Here is an 18,098-nt window from a genome sequence, read left to right as displayed (position 1 = left end):
CCCCCCTCCCCCCCCCCGCCCCCGCCCCGAGCGCCGTCGCACTCCACCTTGCCATGCCCCGCCCCGCCCCGCCCCGCCCCGCCCCAGCACCGCTGCTTGACCCATTCCCAGGAGGACACCGTCTTTCGGGTGGGCGGAGCCGAGGTAGTCGTCGACGAGGCGTCGCTCGATCTACTACGCGGCACTTCCTGCCCCGCCCCCCCGCCCCCCGCCCTCCGCGTGCGACAGGCCCCCACAGTCCACTCTCTCGCACCGGACCCTCCGCCCGAGCCCCTTCCCGCCTCTCACCCTCCACCCCTTCCTCTCTCTGCCCCCCGGCGCCCACCTCAGGCGCGACGGTCGACTTTGAGGTGAGACGCGCACGCGCGCCGCCCTCGCGCCAACCCCACGGGAGGGAGAGGGGGAGAGGGAGAGGGAGAGAGAGACGGAGACGGACGCGCGCGGCAACACCTCCCCGTCCTGCGCGCGCAGGAGGACATGATGCGATCTGCTTTCGTCATTGCCGCGAACCCTCAGTCGGAAGGCAGTGGAAGCCCCCCCCCCTCCCCCCCTTCTTCCTCCTCCTCCCGCGCCCCCACATCGCACCCAGCCTCGGCTGAAAGTCTCGCCCCGACAGCCCGCCCCCCGCCCCCCGCCCCCCAAAACTGCAGGTGGGTGCGGCTGCGGCGCTTCGTTCGCTCCCAAGGACTAGCCGCTGGCGACCTTCCCCCTTTTCGAGGCCACGCCTGCTTAGTGGTGCTCCCCCTGAGCCAGAGCACAAGCGGCACACACGCACCACGCACACACGCACACACGCACGCACGCACGCACGCACGCACGCACGCACGCACGCACGCACGCACGCACGCACGCACGCACGCACGCACGCTTGGCGCATAAACTCCACCGGCTGCCACTTGCCTCTTCGAACCCGCGCCACCCAGCGCCTCTCGGCCAGCGGCACTCACACACCCTCCCCCCCTCAATCTCACCAAAGCACTCCGGCACACCCTTCCTGCCTTCCTGCCAGGTGGCCGCCGCCTCTTCTGTGCATTGCTCCCTCGTATCGCCGTCTGTGGCTTCGGGCCGTCTGTGATTTGTGTCCACGAGGGCGGTCGCGCTCTGTCGTGGCGGTGGCATGGACGACTTCTCCGTCGAATCCCGCGTGTCCCGCTCGAGACCGGAAGATTTAACCCTACCCCTACCCCTACCCCTACCCAATCACATTCTAGCTTCTAGCTTGGATGCGTGAGGCCCGCAGCCCCCCCCCCCCCCCCCAGGGGAGGCTGTGAGATTTGTGTCACTGTGTGTGTGTCAGCTCAGGGGCGGTGTCGCGGTGTTCCGTCCCCTGTCGCCTGTGCACCCTGACCCCCACACATCTTTGTGCATCTCTTGGATGTCGCTCGTTTTTAGCCCCCCGCTACCCAGTCGCAGTCGTGCGAGACGTAGCGAGGGGCCACGACTACGTTTACGTACGAAAACATAAGTAGTCCCGCGAGGTGTGAATTTGGCCGCCCCAGTAGCCCCCCCCTTTCCAATGGCCTGGTTTGGCGGCGCGCGTCCGGCCCAGAGAGTTCTCCCAGTCATGTGCCCAAAATGCGCCCGCCGTTTTTCGTCATATCCCCCCCTCCGAAACCCGCCGACTTTGATTGGGTCCGGCTCAACCTCACTCTCATCTCTATACTTTCAGATACCCCCCCTCCGATAACCGCCGACTTTGACCGGGTCCGGTTCTACCTCACTCTCATCTCTATACTTTCAGATACGGCGGAGCGTGAGGTGGCGCGGAGAGGTGTACCGCAAGACAAGAAAAACACGGAACTGACGGATGTCAGTGGTGTCAGTGCCCAAATGCGCCCGCCGTTTTTCCATGCGTTTTTCGTCATACCCCCCCCCCCCCAAACCACCGACTTTGACCGGGTCCGGTTCTACCTCACTCTCATCTCTATACTTTCAGATAGCACCCGCTCCGCTCAACGACATTGTGAGGAAGCAACGGCTGCGAGCTCCTTTCGCCCAGCGGGTCCACCACAGAGAGTTCTCCCCAGTCATGTCGCTCATGTGCCCAAATGTCCCCTCCGTTTTTTTCCTCGTACCCCCCCTCGAAACCCGCCCACTTTGACCGGGTCCGGTTCAACCTCACTCTCATCTTATCTAAGCTCTGCGCTCATCATCCGCGCGTCCGACGGTCTCCCCTCCAGAAAGCGGCTAAACGCACGGAACGCGACAGCAACGGCCGAATGCGTTTTCAGAGTGGGCGCCTTCGGCGCCTCGCCCATGCGGCGCACCGCCGCTCCTCCCTCGCTCGCCCTGACCAGTTCGTAAAGCTGATCCACCCTCGCACGCGAGTTTGCAAGCGCGTTGTCGGCACCCTCCAGCGCACCCTATCTGCGCTCGGTTCATCAGATGCGAGCAGCGCCTGCAGCCCCTCGCCATCCGTCAAAAGCTGGAGGGCAACGGCGACGGCGGCCTCCTGCATGATCGTCTCGTCGTCGCCAGTGGCTGGGTCTTCTCGCTCCGACCGGACGGCTCCAACGCCCAGCATCTGAGACATGAACGCGAGGTCGAATTCTGGCACGTACGGCGGCAGCTCGGGCATCTGCCTCTGCCCCCTCGCCGCATCGACGAGCGCGCTCGTGTCAGCTCGCCGCTGCTCCTGGTGCCGCTGCTTGGCCGCCGCGCTCGCACTCGCTCCGCTCGATGACATCGTGAGGCACAACGGTCTGCGAGCTCCTTAGTCCTTTCGCCCAGCGGGGGTCCACCACAGAGTTCTCCCAGTCCCTAAATGCGCGCCGTTTTCGTCGTACCCCTTCGAAACCCGCCGACTTTGATTGGGTCCGGTTCAACCTCACTCTCATCTTATCTATTACAGACACAAAACGTCAGATCTGCCTCACCCTGGGCTGGACCTAGTCTGCATGCCACCGAAGGCGCTGTCGAGGTTCACCGAGCGCGGCGCAGGTTGAGGGACACCGTCACCGACGAGCGCGTTGCAGTATTCACTCCGGACTAGACGGTTTGGCCGGCGCCATGTGGCGCCGGGCCCGCCCTCCAGGGCGTGGCACGTCTAGTGCCAGCGACGCAAACGGCAAGTGTTTTGCGACGGGTAGTGTTGGGACCAACACGACGCCGATCGTTGAAAGTAGCAACCACTCACACACGCCTCTACAAACCAGGAGCCCCATTTCCGTACTGCTGCGCGGCGCACGGTGCCTCCGGGGGCCCCCGCGCCCCCCCAGAGGGGCAAGCCCATGCCTTGATCTGGTTAATTGTCCAAAATTCCTGTTGTGCAAGAGGGGAGGGTAGTGAGACACGCACGGGTGTCGGTGGTAGCGAGTGAGCCGCGCGCGCGCGCAGCGCGGCGCGGCTCGGTGGGAGTCGTGATTTGTCGCACAAGGGATTCGATCAACGCCCGTCGGAACACTCACAAACATCGAAAGTGTTATCGTGGGTGGCGTAATTGACGTATAAGTCGTGCTGGCGCGCTAATGGCGCGTTTGATATTGGGATCGTGTGAACTCGCCTGGCTGGCGCCATGGCTCGTCCATCATCGAGAGGTCTGCCCCTCGCTAGGTGTCACTCTACCCCCCCCGGCTCGGCGCGCCGTTCAGCTAGCAGTCTCGTGACGCGACGTCGCGGCGAGCCTCAATCTGTTGGCATGCCTGTGAGGGGCACAGAGAGTCAATCCCATCAATAGTCCGCCGCGCGCGGTCGCCGTTGGTGGCGCGTATGACGCCGAGGGCGGCGCGTGTGGCGCCGTTGGTGGCGCGTATGACGCCGAGGGCGGCGCGTATGGCGCCGTTGGTGGCGCGTATGACGCCGAGGGCGGCGCGTGTGGCGCCGTTGGTGGCGCGTATGACGCCGAGGGCGGCGCGTATGGCGCCGTTGGTGGCGCGTATGACGCTGAGGGCGGCGCGTGTGGCGCCGTTGGTGGCGCGTATGACGCCGAGGGCGGCGCGTATGGCGCCGTTGGTGGCGCGTATGACGCCGAGGGCGGCGATGACGCCGTTGGTGGCGATCACGCCGTCGGTGGCGATCACGCCCGGCAGCGCCGTTGCTGCTGCTGTTGCTGTTGCTCTCCGGGGCCGATGGAATTTTCGTCGTTGGCGGCTAGGACTCCCGCTTGAATCACTTCTGCCATTTGCTATGATAGATGAATGGGGTGATTCACGAGGGGCTGCGCTCTCCCCCCCCCGCTGAGGCGCCAATTCCGGTCGGCCCTTTTTTGCGGGACGAAGTGAACGTTGAAATAGTGCATCTGTTTGGTACTCGACCGTTGCTGACAGTAGTTGGTGGGTTCGTATGCCACCGTTTTGGGTTGCTGCAGCGATGACAATTGCTGTCAATGCCAGTACCAACCCACCATCTCTGCTGTGCAAGTTGAGCGGTGCAATTCCAGTTGGATACGGCAGAGGTACGCCGTTGCGTGTTGGGCTCATAAATTTTGTTGGGCTGGCCTCGAGGCCAGCAGCCGCTGCCATAGTGAGACACGCACGGGTGTCGGTGGTAGCGAGTGAGCCGCGCGCGCGCGCAGCGCGGCGCGGCTCGGTGGGAGTCGTGATTTGTCGCACAAGGGATTCGATCAACGCCCGTCGGAACACTCACAAACATCGAAAGTGTTATCGTGGGTGGCGTAATTGACGTATAAGTCGTGCTGGCGCGCTAATGGCGCGTTTGATATTGGGATCGTGTGAACTCGCCTGGCTGGCGCCATGGCTCGTCCATCATCGAGAGGTCTGCCCCTCGCTAGGTGTCACTCTAGAGGGGGCTCTGACGGAATGTGTGGCGGGAGAGGGCAGGGAATGGGCGCAGGGGAGGGGGGGGGGGGGGCTCAGCCGTGCAAAAAGCATTAATTAATAATAGTAATGAAGAAATAATGCTCGGCCGTTCATGAAGTCCGTCTCGATCTGGAGGAGACGGGTCAACCCCGTGAGGACCAGATCAGGTTCACATTGTCGTAGCCGGAGGGGATGTTGACCGTTAGCTCTTGGGGCCACCTTTCCGCTTTGGTTTTTTTCCCACTGACCACTCGGGCAACTTTTACCAAATGCCAAAGTTGCACTTCACCACTCGGGCAAATTCGATTGCATTTTACCACTCGGGCAAACTCGATGAAACGGGCGGACGGAAAACGCTTTTGCGGCAGCTCGCCCGAGAGCTATGCATGAAGCGGCCGGCGCGCCACCGCAGCTCACCGATGGAGTGTGCGGAGCGGCTCAATCCACTGGCGCAGCAGCATCGCGACCCATTCTCCAAGCACGGCCTCTGGCGTTGCGATTGCACAGAGAGCGAGCAATAGTCGCCAAAAACACTGTTCTGTGTGCAGCGGATCTCCATGGCGGTCGCGCCCAGCGAAGGGACAACCGCAGGCCTCGGATGCTCGCCCGGAAGCGGTCCCACCGTGCGAGTTGCAGCCCCGGAGGTGGCCGACCCAGCCCACCCCCAGAGAGGCATGCCCAGGGTCAGGCATAGAAGGGGGGGTGTTTTTCCGTCCGTCCAACTAGTGCAGCTTGACACCCAAGTGTTGAGCACCGGTGACTGTGGGAATGGGGAAGCAGAGTTCAGATCAGTCGAGGGAGTGTGATCTCCCTCATCCTCAACGGGCGTCCAATCGCAATCGGATTTACTACGGCGGTGGTCCAATGGTAATCCGCATATTGGACGTCCCCGTCCATTGTTCTCGCCGTTCTTCGGCGGGGCCGCGTCAGGGCGGGGGCGCAGGCGCGCGCCCCGCCCGGCGCGCAGGCGCCAGTGCGGCGCGGAGGTTCTGAGCTTGGGCTGACCTTCGTGGGGCGAGGCGGTGCCTCTTGGCCCGCAGTCGGTGCCCTTTGCCGGTCGCACAAAGGCCAGCGCGGCCTCTCTGGCGACAGTCTGGCTGGCGACTGCCGTTTGTTGGTACAGCTCGCAGTGCCCCGGCCGTGCATAGCGAGCTCTACGAAAGTAACTTGCGAACACGGTGCTGGTCAATCCCTTACGAAAGGAACCCAGCAACGGAGCTATGGCACAGCAAGTTGTGATGTGCTTGGCTGCATTGCGCCTCGCATTAAGGGCTAGGAGGCTGGCTGTGCCGGAGAGGAGATGCCGTGAGCAACATACGGCACGTGCCTCTGGGGGCCGGATGAGCACAGTGCTCAATGCCCTCTACGACCGTCGCGGATGCGACAGTTTCTGCTTCCCTGCGCTGTGCCCTGCGGCCTTCGGTGGGTTCACCTATGTCCGGCCGCTTTCACTTGGGGTGTCAAGCCGCAGTTTGGGGTTGCGTCGTGTGCCAAGCATGGCCATCACAGTCAGGCATGCTGATACTCTCGCAGTCTGCCCGTGTGTGTGCTTAGCCCCGCTCAGGCTTCTAACATGCTTGGTTGTCCCAACTTTGTTGCCACATCCCGCAGTTACTGCAGCTTGACACCCAAGTGTTGAGCACCGGTGACTGTGGGAATGGGGAAGCAGAGTTCAGATCAGTCGAGGGAGTGTGATCTCCCTCATCCTCAACGGGCGTCCAATCGCAATCGGATTTACTACGGCGGTGGTCCAATGGTAATCCGCATATTGGACGTCCCCGTCCATTGTTCTCGCCGTTCTTCGGCGGGGCCGCGTCAGGGCGGGGGCGCAGGCGCGCGCCCCGCCCGGCGCGCAGGCGCCAGTGCGGCGCGGAGGTTCTCCCACCCTCCATCCCCATCGCGCTCTATAAACTCTCACAAGCCTGTCTAGAGGTAGTGGGGGTTGCGTCGTGTGCCAAGCATGGCCATCACAGTCAGGCATGGGGTTGCGTCGTGTGCCAAGCATGGCCATCACAGTCAGGCATGCTGATACTCTCGCAGTCTGCCCGTGTGTGTGCTTAGCCCCGCTCAGGCTTCTAACATGCTTGGTTGTCCCAACTTTGTTGCCACATCCCGCAGTTACTATCATCTCGCTGCACATGGGGAATATCACATACGGGGGCCAGAGGCAGGAGCTCGACTCGCCGCTATGAGCCCGGCCACTCCCCTCAGCAGAGCAGGCGTGAAACCGTGCCGGATTTCACGCAACTGATAGGGATAAAGACGGCGACACGCACACGAGCTGCGGTCGTGTGGCCGTCATAGCGGCGAGGCGCGGGACCGTCTGTGGCGAGGTGGGTCGCGTCCTCCGATTTCCGTCAACTCACGGTCCCGCTTCCCCCGTACAGACGCACGGGCCCCCTCTTAGGCCTTAGGGGCCTCTAGAGAACACATTCTCTGGTAGGACGGGAACGAGATGATAGTAGGGAGTAGAAGAAAGCAAAGAGGAGCCCTGCGCACGCACGACTCCGCAGGAGAAGCCCCTCCCGCCCGTGCTTGCGCAGCGCAGCCTCCTCCTAACACAACCCCCTCTCCCTTTTCTCCCAGTAAGCTTAAAGTACGTACAACAAGAGAGAGCACACCCGTGACCCGAGAAAAGGGAGGTGTGTGTGTTCTCTACACTTCGGTGTGTGCGTCTCTCACAGCAAGCAAGCACAAGCCACAACCTTCTCAGCTACCCTCGACGCCACTGCGCTCACGCAGCTCGCTGAGCCGCTTGCGAATGTCGATGCACCGCTCAAACTCCATCGCAGCCTACGGAGACACAGCCGCACCGCTTGCGACGCCTCGCCTCAGCGCGCCCAAGCAAGCTTAGCTGGGCAATCGTGACGTGTGCGGCCGCCTTCTGCAAATCTAGCCTTGCTGCAAATCGCTGTGCGCGTGGCGGAACCCGGCGGATCCCGGCGATCCCGGCTAGTCTCCACCTTTGCGCGCGCCATCTCGCCCTCCAGCTTTTGGATCTGAGCGCGCGCCAGCAGCCGGTCGTGCGTCCTGCGGAGGGCCAGTCAGACAGCCGAGCGTCGCAAGGGGTCAGCTCGAGGCGGCCGGTCGGCTGGTCTCTGAACCTTCTGGCAAGTCTCTAGCCGACTCCTGCGTGCGCTCTCGCGCAGCCGCACCACTAGCCAGCGCGGCGGTGCACGGCCATGCTTGATGCACCGTCACTGACGGGGTGCGATCTCTCGGCGCACTTCGGCTCATCTCGGCGCATTCGGCTCATCTCGGCGATGCACCCTTGACTAATGGCGTGCCGCTCGCGTTCTGCCGCGAGGCGCGCCTCCTCATCGCGGCTCACCTGGGGGGGCGGGCGGCGGCGGCAGAGAGTGGCAGGGTGGCGACGCTCACCTCGCCGAAGGGTGCCGAATCGGACTCGGCGTGGGCCAAGCACCACGCGGCGGCGCTCACCTCGCCGTCCGCAACCGCCATCACGGGCTCGGCGTAGCGCTCCGCCCGGGCCGCCTCTTCCTGAGCCGCCCCGCCGGCGGCGGTCGGCCCTGGGAGGGGAGCAGTGGCGGGGTTGGCGAGAGGGCAGGAAGGGGCAGGAAGGGGCGAGAGGGGGCGGGAAGGGGCGAGAGGGGGCGGGAAGGGGCGAGCGAGCGAGGGGAGAGGCCGTCGAGGGGGCTAGGAGCACCCGCCGCCGCCACGTCCGGCGTCCGACTCGCGCCCCTTCCGGCGGCAGCATCACCCTCAGCATCACCCTCTGCCGCGCTGGCCGACGCAGGCGGCGGCGGCGGCGGCGGCGCGTCCCGGGCGAGCTTGGCTGCATGCGCCTGCAGTGTGGATATGCGCGCTCAAGCTGTGAAGATGGCACCTTGGCGCCCCACTGGTCGCGCTGGTGCGAAAACTACTCACTGATGGACTGGGGAACGCAGCCCACGCCTTTTCTCGAGCGTCGCCGCGATACAGCGATTGGGAGCCAAAGCATCTACCGCCCCGTGCCGCTTGCTTCCTGGCCAAATCTGCCATGGCTCGTGACGATAGCTCAGGCCTAAGCGGTGCAGGACGCGGAGCTCACGGCGGCCGGAAGGCGGCGACGCAGTCTTAGCAACCTGTAGCGGGCGGGCCAGGCGAGCCAAGCCGCGGGGCAGGACCATTGCTACCGCCCCCTCTGGCGAAAGAGGTGACTGCGGGGGGGAGGGCGGGTGTCGCATCTGCGTCTCGCGCCGGAGGTCCGAGTCGAGACTCGCGGTCCCGAGCGACACCTGTAGTACGAGCCGAGGAGGCTGTAACAGAGGCCGCCGGCCAGCACCTCAGTGCACCGGGCGCCGCACAAAAGGCGGGGCCGATCCCGCGAGAGGAGCAGAGGGGCGCAGCCCAGGGGCACCGGCTCGGCGGGCTAGCGGCAGTGCGGGGTGTGTGGCTCGTGGGGATCGCTCTCTCCCCAGTGGCATGCGGTGTGTCGTCGACTTCAGACAAGCTGCCGGCGCTGCGCTTCCTTCCCCCTCATGTCCCCCTGCCCCCAATTTCGGTGAGTCTCCGCGAGTCTCCGCGAGTCTCTGCCTGGAACTGCTTGCGCTGCTCCTTGCGCCACTCGCGCATGGCCGTCAGCTTGGTATCGGCGTCTGGGACCGCATCCACCACCTACCCGAAGGGAGGTGTGGCGTGGGAGTGGTGGGAGAGGTGGGAGTGGCGGTGTGTGTGTGTGTGTGTGTGTGTGTGTGTGTGTGTGTGTGTGTGTGTGTGTGTGTGTGTGTGTGTGTGTGTGTGTGTGTGTGTGTGTGTGTGTGTGTGTGTGTGGTGTGCTGTGTGCGTCGGTTGTGCGTCGGTTGTGTGCTGCAGGTGGGGTGGGGTGGGTGTCCACCAGGGCGGCAAACTCGTCCGAGTCGCGGTAGGACCGGTTGTGCGCTCCGTCGCCGCGCTGCGCCTGGCGACGTGTGGGCGACGTGTGTGTGTGTGTGGGCGACGTGTGGGCGACGTGTGGGCGACGTGTGTGTGTGTGGGAGGGGGGGGGGGGGTAGGAGGGAGGGAGCGGAAGCGGCGTGGGCAGCGGGTGAGGGCGCTCGCTTGAAAGAACGGGTCGAGCATAGCGTCAAGCTGCTCCTTCGAGATGCGCCGCCCCAGCGCCGACGGGTGCACCGGCGAGGCGATGGGGAGGGATTGCATATCCTCTTTGCACACCACCGCCACGGGCACCGGTGGGCTTTCTCGCAGCAGCGCATCGAAGTCAGGCCTGCAGAGGGCGACAGCGTAACATCGAGGAACGGGTCCGGTGATGGATTGCGAGGGTAAGCTCGGTGAGTGGGTGGGTGGGTGCGAAGGGTGGGAGTCGCTGGCGGGGCAGGGAGGTGTTGCGCACAACTCGGCTGGTCCGGGCGCGAGGGCGTGCTTGATGAGCGCTCGCTCGACATACGGCGAGCACGCTGCGAGCTCACGCAGCGGCATTGCCGCGGGGCTTTTGAGGCCGAGGTCCACCGCGACGGTGCGCCCCGACGATCCCGTCACACCCAATGGCACTCCGAGGCAGACGGGGTGGCGCTCGACGTCGCCGAGCCACGCGCCCTTACTGCGAAGGTAGCTGAGGAAACCGTCGCGAGTCGTGCGCACGGATCCCGCGGCGGCGCGCGAGGGCAACCCCCCAAGCTGGCGCCCCGACCGCATGCGGTTTCGTGCCTTTTTTTATCGATCAACACTTTCGATAGACCGAAAGTAAGATCGTTCGGTGCAGAAACGCCGGCCATGCCCATGTAACGCACTTGTGCTCGCTTTTTTTGATTTTTTGGTTTAGAAGTGTCTCCAAGTCTTCTGGACCCATCGATGGCCGTCGCCTCGACGCCGCTCGTCGCGGCACCATCGTGCCCGGCCTGGGCGAAGCGTCGTCGCGGGTTCCCGCCGCAGTTCGACGGCAAGCCGTGCGAGCCTGCCGAGGAGGAGGACATGTGGCTGTGCAGAGCCGACGGCCGCGCGCGCAGCACCGCCGACCTGAAGCGCCTGGCGACCGCCGCTCGGGTGCGAGCGAAACGAGCAGGAGATGCAGCCGCCGCGAACACGCGCGATCGGCAGGCGCGCGACCAGCGCCGCCGGCAGCGTGAGCAGCACGACCGGCGCGCAGCGCCGGCGGTCGCCAAGACCGTGCGCCCACAACGCGGCCAGTGCGGCTGCCCGGCGCACGCGGTGTGCGGCATGTGCGTCGACCAGGGCAAGCTCGCCGCGGCCGAGCAGGCGGCCATCGACCTGGAGACGCGCTTCCACGCCTCGACGAACGTCGTCATGGACCTGGAGCGGCCCGAGGACGAGACGGCGGCGCTGCTGCAGCGCTGCGTGCACGTCTCCGACGAGACGAAGCGGCGGCTGCTGGGCGAGTGGAGCGACGAGCGCATGGCGCACGCGCTGCCGCTGCACGCATGCGCCTCGTGCGGCGTGCGCGACCCGTCGCTGACGTACACGCGGGTTGACGTGTCGGCGCTGCCGCGTACTGTGTCTGTGCGCGTAGCCGGCGGCGAAGACGAGACGCGGCACGTGTTTGAGCTCTCGCCCGAGCAGTGCGCTAAGTATCGAGGTCTTCAAAACAAAGAAAAAGGAGTTGCGGTGTTGATCGCCGCGGGAGCCCTCTTATGTTGATAACGTGTGGGCCCTCAGCGGGGGAAGAGGACCGCCGCAAGCGGCGTGGCGTGGAGCGGTTGAGCATCCCTTAGGGGGCCCTCCTGCGCCGGGGAGGCGCTGTTGGAGGCTAGGACGCAAGCGTCCGTCGCCCTTTTCAAACTCGGGGCCCACTCCGCTACAGTCTGTTGCGGGCATTAAGAAAACAGGATCCCGCGGCACGCCGCCGTTTCTAAGCCTTTCCACACACCCCACCCACCCCACGCCGTGGTTTCTTAGCCTCGGCCGGCACCCCACAGGTGAGTGAGACGGGATCTAGGAATGTTTAGGTAAAATGACAATACGGAAGCGCTGGACCGCTCCGGATGTCGCCAGTCCGACTTCTGCCACCCACTTGGGATGACAGGAAGACGCACACACCTCCCATCCACACCGCCCAGAACACCGCAGACTTGCTTGGGCAAAATGTGACCCGAGCCGCCGGGTGCCCGCAGCGGCCTCGCTGGACCAGAAGAACCGGTCCGCGAGTGCTCCGCAGCAGCCTCGCTGAGCCAGAACGTCGGCTCGCGAGGTGGGGTGCTAGTATGAGCCCGACCCAGGTCGTAGTGTTCTTGCTCCCAGCGCTTGCGCTTCGGCGGTTAGTGGTGCACTAACCTCCGAGAAACCCTTCGGGTCGCTCCTCATCGCAAACCCTGTCAGCAGAGTCTCCTACGGGAATGTACGTAAGAGCTACATACACTGAAAATGACAAGTGCGCGCGCCGCAGGCGAAGAGAAATTTTGAGCGGGGCTCCTGTTCACACTCGTGTGTGGGCCCTTTCTCGGGGCCGCGCCTGCGGGGCGCCGCGGTTTCTTAGATTTTCGCGGAAATCGCTCGGCGTGGTTTCTTAATGGTACGTTTTCTTAATGCCCGCAACAGACTGTACGCTCCGACCCGAATTTGGAGGGCCTAAAAGTTTAAGGTGTTGCTTGCTGGGGCTGCGGTGCGTGTCAGAAGACCTCTTCCGATCGCTCAGTGTTGAAGAGATCAAAGAAGGTGATGTAGCGTGTGACGGATTCCCACAGCTGCCCTACCAATATGCGTACGACGCGCTCCTTCATCGGTTCTTCAGCGATCATGCTCGCGTTGCCGAGCTCAAAGAGCTACTCAAAGCGAAAGACGAGAAAGAGTGGAAGAAAAATATGCTCGACCGTTCTATGGGCGCAATCTTCGACCCTCCACAGCTTAGCCTTAGGGACTTGAAGGCTCAGATCCGGTCTGATCTATGTCGAGTGATCAATGCAATGTCGCCGTACGAGGTGCTAATGAATGCACCGTTCCACGAGACGCCCGCCACGAGCGATTTGTTAGATTGCGATCTCAAGTACGACGCAGATACTCTTGAGCACTTCAGCTCACCTTTCGGTTACGAAGGCCCGGAGTGTTCCTTTTCCTCTCTTTTCTGATTTGACTACTGATCTCTTGACCTATTCTTGCCACGAGATCGGTGTGTGTGTCGGCGTCGTGTTGCTCGTCTTAACGCTACCCGTCACAAATCTCTTCTCCATCGCTGTCACTAGACACGTCGAGGGCGGGGCCCGGCGCCCATGGGGCGCCGGCCAGTATCCTCTAGTTCTCCCATGAAAACAAGTATAACGTGCCCCCCCCCCCATGAACACACCAGTGAGGGAGGGCGAGACGATCGAGGGGTCCCGTACCACGCGGAATCGACCCTATCAAGTGCTCAAGTGCTCAAGTATAACGCACGGGCCCTCAGCGGAGCTGGGAAGAGGACCGCCGCAAGCGGTGTGGCGTGGACCGGTTGAGCATCCCTCCGGGGGGCCCTCTGCGCCGGGGAGGCGTTGTTGGAGGCTAGGACGCAAGCGTCCGTCGCCCTTTTCAAACTCGGGCCCCCACTCCGCTACGCTCCGATCCGAGTTTGGAGGGCCTAAAAGTTTAAGGTGTTGCTGCGCAAAAGGGGTCGGACACAGGGCGCAGCTCATGCTAAGAGCTAGAAGAGGAGATAGAGAGAACAACCACCCTGTCCCGTTATTGCGTACACCAACACCACAAAAGCTCTCTCTCCTGCTCCTCACTCAGCTCTCAGGGGGGGGGGGGGTCACAACTACCCTCTCTACCGAGTCCCTAGTCGCCTAGCTGCCACGTTCAAAACCAGGACGGCGGCAGTGATGGTGCTATCACGGGCATGATCAGTGGAAAGTGGGGAGGGTGGTATGGGATTCATAGTAGAGCAGGCGCTTTGTGGGTGGCGGGTATGGGCGGCGGCGTTGGGAGGCCGGCCGAATCGTTAGCGGAGCTCCTCCCTCAAGCTCGATCACGCATGACGCACGTTGAGTGACAACGTTGGCGAGCTTCTGAATCAGGCTAGGTTGCCGGAGCACCTCCAACTCCTCCTCTGAGTCAGACACGCCAACGCCGACTGCCCTCCTCCTCCCATTCGTCGCCTGCGCCCTCCTCCTCCTCCAATTCGTCGACTGCGCCCTCCTCCTCCTCCTCCAATTCGCCGACTGCGCCCTCCTCCTCCATGGGCTCGATCCGATTCCGCAGCGTGTCGTCCCCAGCGGCGGTGCTGCGCGGGAGGCGGCCGCGGGCACGCTGGGCTCGATCAGCGGCTTCCCCTCAAGTTGCGCCGAAAGTGGCGGACGTTCTGGGTTTCAATTTTACGGATGTCTTGCCACTAGCTGAAGGCTTGCACGCTCACATCACATGGTTTCGCCACGGTATTCGGATTGAGCACTTGAGCACAGATAGGTCGATTCCGCGTGGTACGGGACCCCTCGATCGTCTCGCCCTCCCTCACTGGTGTGTTCATGGGGGGGGGTCATAACAATCACGGTACAGGATCGAGGTGCACGCTGCCGAAGCATTGTCGTCCCCCCTCTCCCCGACGGCGATGGCGGTGTGACCGATCGAGCTACAAGAGGAGCTTGTTCAGCAGGATCAGGGGTGGGTCGAGCAGTTCTCACTTCCTCAATGGGTGAGCTTCAGACCTCGGGCCAGCCAGCGCCACCACGCGTCCTCCCCTTCACCCCTCGGCTCGTGTGGATTCGAACCACGGCCGGGATGGAAGCTTCCTGCTTCCATCTGATTAGTTTTCCATTTTCCTCCTGTGCACGAGCGGGGAGGGCTCAGACGGAGCGCGCGACATGAGAGGGCCGAGAGTGGGCAGGGGGGGGGGGGGGGGCTCAGCCGTGCAAAAGCATCATTCATAATATTAATTAACGAACAGGTATTGCCCGGCCGTCTGTGGAGTCTGTCCCAATCTGGAGGAGACGGGTCAGCCCCGTGAGGTCCAGATCACGTTCACATTGTCGTAGCCGGAGAGAATGTTGACCTTTGACTACGTGGTTAATTGTCAAAATTCCTGTTGTGCAAGAGGGGAGGGGGCTCTGACGGAGTGTGTGGCGGGAGAGGGCAGGGAATGGGCGCGGGGGAGGGGGGGAGGGGGGGGGCTCAGCCGTGCAAAAAACATTAATTAATAATAGTAATGAAGAAATATTGCCCGGCCGTTCATGAAGTCCGTCTCGATCTGGAGGAGACGGGTCAACCCCGTGAGGACCAGATCAGGTTCACATTGTCGTAGCCGGAGGGGATGTTGACCTTTAAGCTCTTGAGGCCACCCTCCCGCTTTGGTTTTTTCCCCACAGACCACTCGGGCAACTTTTACCAAATGCCAAAGTTGCACTTTACCACTCGGGCAAATTCGATTGCATTTTACCACTCGGGCAAACTCGATGAAACGGCGGACGGAAAACGCGTTCGCGGCCGCTGCTCGCTCGCTCGCCGGAGAGCTATGCATGAAGCGGCCGGCGCGCCACCGCAGCTCACCAATGGAGCTTGCGCCGCGGCTCAATCCACAGGCGCAGCAGCATTGCGACGCATTCTCCAAGCACGGCCTCTGGCGTTGCGAGTGCACAGAGAGCGAGCAATAGTCGACAAAAGCACTGATCTGTGGGCAGCGGATCTCCATGTCGGTCGCGCCCAGCGAAAGGACAACCGCGGGCCTCGGATGCTCGCCCGGATGCGGACCCGCCGTGCGAGTTGCAGGCCCGGAGGAGACCGACCCAGCTCATCCCCAGAGAGGCCATGCCCAGGGTCAGGCATATTGCAATAAAAGGGGGGGTGTTTTCCGTCCGTCCACTCAGACTCGGATTATTGTGCTATTTGTTCTCGTGGGGGTATATCGCAGATTTGTCAATGGTACCGCGTCTGCGACGCGGGCGCCTTGCGAGCAGAGCCCTTAGGCCACCCTATATCTTGCGCGGTCAAAAAAAGATACGTGGCAGTTCCCTTGCTCCAAGCGCTTGCGCTTCGGCGGTAGTGATCTAATCACCCAAATACCACGTTTGGATCGCTCCTCATCGCAAACCCTGTCAGCAGTTCACCTACGGGTATGTTCGTAAGAGCTACATACACTGAAAAAATGCGCGAAAAAATTGAAAAATCGGCGCCTGCGGGACCCCATCTCCCCCCCCGCATGGGTACCCTCTAGGGCCCCCGCGCCCCCCCAGAGAGCGCACCCTTTTTATCTGCCCTCAGCCCTCTATATACAATCGGTCGGGCCGTCGCCGCCCTCTCGCTGTGTACGCTTGGTGTGTCGCGCAAGTATGTATCTGAGCCGAGGGGTGAGGGGGAGGACGCGTGGTGGCGCTGGCCTGGAGTTCTGAAGCTCACCCATTAAGGAAGTGAGGTACTGCTCCGCCCACCCTGATCCTGCTGAACAAGCTCCTCTTGTAGCTCGATCGGTCACACCGCCACCACCGCCGACGTCTCCCAGTGAGACGATAGAGAGGGGGGACGACACTGCTTCAGCAGCGTGCTCCGCGTGCACCTCGACGTCCTATACCGTGTTTGTTATGACCCCCAACGCTCTGGGGGGAGGCGAGGGCCCTAGGGGTACCCATGCGGGGGGGGGATGGGGTCCCCTAGCCCGCCGCAGGCGCCGATCTTTGAATATTTTTGCGCGATTTTTTACTTGTTTTCATGGGAATTCGGCGTACTTGCGGCCATGCTATCACGCCTTGCGACATCCTTTCGGCGCTGCTGACCGTGCCATGCTGCTCAACTGACCGCCTGCATAGCTCGCGGCCTTAGTCTTCAGCATTCAGTGACGACCTGATCGTACGGCCAGCAGGAAGGTGTCCTTCCAGCGCGTGCACGCTTCTGACGCAATGCGCGTCGCCTCGGATTGGCTGCTGGCACTCTCGAGGCTATGCCTACACAGCCTCGCGCGCATGGGTAGTCAAGAGGGAGACCATGCACCTTCTCAGGACAGCGCCGGTGCCTCTCTCTTGGACCGGCAAACGCGGTGGTCTCGTGTCACCGATGTGGGACCAGTGCGGCATCGCGCCATCGACAGCTCTGAACTGCGCCTCACCACTGACCAGGAAGGCCGCCAGGGGGGCCAGCACCGGTCGCACATTGTGGCAGCAGTCAGCAGCGCATGTCTGATAGCTAGAGCAGCAGCATCAGGGTCGCAGGGTCGGATCGTGTCAAGCCTCTCGCCCGGCCGGCCGCGTGCAGACGTCGGCCTGTCTGCTGTCCGGAGTGATCTGTCGGCGGTCAGTACGACCAATCAGGTCGGAGTTTTCTTATGATTGGAGGGTCTATCTGTGTGTACTCCTCGAGATCTCTTCAAATCTGCCCTCTGATCAACCGTGATCATTCGGGAAGTTGGTGCTAGTAGAGACTAGTAGAGCCGGAGCCCCGTTTCCGCACTGCTGCCGCGCGGCGCATGGTGCCTCCGGGGGGCCCCGCCTCCCCCCAGAGCCCCAACGAACACACCAGCGAGGGAGGGCTAGACGATCGAGGGGTCCCGTACCATGCGGAATCGACCCTATCCAGTGCTCAAGTGCTCAAGTGTACGCTGTGACGGCCCGCGGTCTCTGCCAGAGGTGAGCCTCTCTCCACATAAACAAGAGCCCCCCCCCCTTGCGACTGCTTACATTGCGGTTTAGGCTTTTACGTAGAGCCGTATTCGTACGACGCGTGTGCCCAGACCGCAGACGAGATCAATAGTATGTAAGGTGCGCCCCCCTCAACACGACCGATTTATGACTCACACAGGCGGACTCTCCATGCTGCCGGCGCGGCCGCTGCGCCGCAGCCTGTCGACGTCGAGCCGGGTGCAGAAGCGATGCAGCGGAAACCCGACCACGTTCTGATAGCAGCCTCGGATGCCAGTCACGAATGAGCCACCCATGCCTTGAATTCCGTACGAGCCCGCCTTGTCCATCGGCTCGCCCGAGGCAACGTAAGCGTCGATTAGCTCTGGCGGCAGCGAGGCGAAGTCAACCTCTGTCATCTCGGCGAAGGAGTCCTCGGTCGGCGGAGCGCCGTATGCCGCGCCGTATACAAGAGCTACGCCAGTCAGCACCTGGTGCGACCGGCCGCTCAGCTCGGACAGCATTACAGTCGCCGCCTCTGTGCTCCGCGGCTTCTCGAGGATCTTGTCGTCGGCCACCACGACCGTGTCCGCACCGATTACAAGCGAGGGTGGTGCCTCGGCGGCGCAGAGCCTGCGGTACACCTCGAGCGCCTTCTGCCGCGCATTCTCCTGCACATAGCCAGCCGGAGTGTAGTCTGCCTTGACCAAGTCCTCCTCAAACGTCGAGGGCACGACGCGGGCGCGCAGGTCCATGACGTTATTGAGGATGTCCACGCGCCTCGGAGAGCTGGAGGCGAGGATGATGTGCGCTGCACGGACGGCGTTCAGATCCGACAGCATTATTGACTGCGGCGCACAGCCGCAGCCCAGAGGAAAAGAAA

At 63.0% G+C, this 18,098-nt stretch overlaps 5 protein-coding genes across 5 annotated transcripts; 1 reads left to right on the top strand and 4 right to left on the bottom strand.

Moving 5' to 3' along the window:
• Positions 1-2,129: 2,129 nt before the first annotated feature.
• On the bottom strand, positions 2,130-2,686 carry EMIHUDRAFT_206595 (hypothetical protein; the record flags this gene model as incomplete). The annotated part of the gene is made up of 2 exons (XM_005776959.1): positions 2,130-2,363; positions 2,438-2,686. The coding sequence occupies 2 exons, from the start codon at positions 2,684-2,686 to the stop codon at positions 2,130-2,132; spliced, it is 483 nt and encodes a 160-aa protein (XP_005777016.1).
• A 4,780-nt stretch (positions 2,687-7,466) lies between these two features.
• Positions 7,467-8,219, bottom strand: EMIHUDRAFT_206593 (hypothetical protein; the record flags this gene model as incomplete). Its single annotated transcript, XM_005776958.1, has 4 exons — positions 7,467-7,550; positions 7,721-7,787; positions 8,027-8,070; positions 8,139-8,219. The coding sequence occupies 4 exons, from the start codon at positions 8,217-8,219 to the stop codon at positions 7,467-7,469; spliced, it is 276 nt and encodes a 91-aa protein (XP_005777015.1).
• A 1,017-nt stretch (positions 8,220-9,236) lies between these two features.
• EMIHUDRAFT_206592 (hypothetical protein) lies at positions 9,237-10,391 on the bottom strand (the record flags this gene model as incomplete). Its single annotated transcript, XM_005776957.1, has 4 exons — positions 9,237-9,374; positions 9,595-9,657; positions 9,870-9,963; positions 10,090-10,391. The coding sequence occupies 4 exons, from the start codon at positions 10,389-10,391 to the stop codon at positions 9,237-9,239; spliced, it is 597 nt and encodes a 198-aa protein (XP_005777014.1).
• Positions 10,392-10,538: 147 nt separating this feature from the next.
• Positions 10,539-11,295, top strand: EMIHUDRAFT_435383 (hypothetical protein; the record flags this gene model as incomplete). Its single annotated transcript, XM_005776956.1, has 1 exon — positions 10,539-11,295. A coding segment is annotated over exon 1 (747 nt), but the record flags the coding sequence as incomplete, so codon positions are not given.
• Positions 11,296-17,388: 6,093 nt separating this feature from the next.
• Positions 17,389-18,057, bottom strand: EMIHUDRAFT_206589 (Acetylserotonin O-methyltransferase-like protein; the record flags this gene model as incomplete). Its single annotated transcript, XM_005776955.1, has 1 exon — positions 17,389-18,057. The coding sequence occupies one exon, from the start codon at positions 18,055-18,057 to the stop codon at positions 17,389-17,391; it is 669 nt and encodes a 222-aa protein (XP_005777012.1).
• Positions 18,058-18,098: the final 41 nt, after the last annotated feature.

Source organism: Emiliania huxleyi (assembly GCF_000372725.1).
Source record: "Emiliania huxleyi CCMP1516 unplaced genomic scaffold EMIHUscaffold_27, whole genome shotgun sequence".
Lineage (NCBI taxonomy): Eukaryota > Haptophyta > Isochrysidales > Noelaerhabdaceae > Emiliania > Emiliania huxleyi.
The sequence above is the reverse complement of the archived record's forward strand: the minus strand, read 5'-3'. Positions and strand labels throughout refer to the sequence as shown.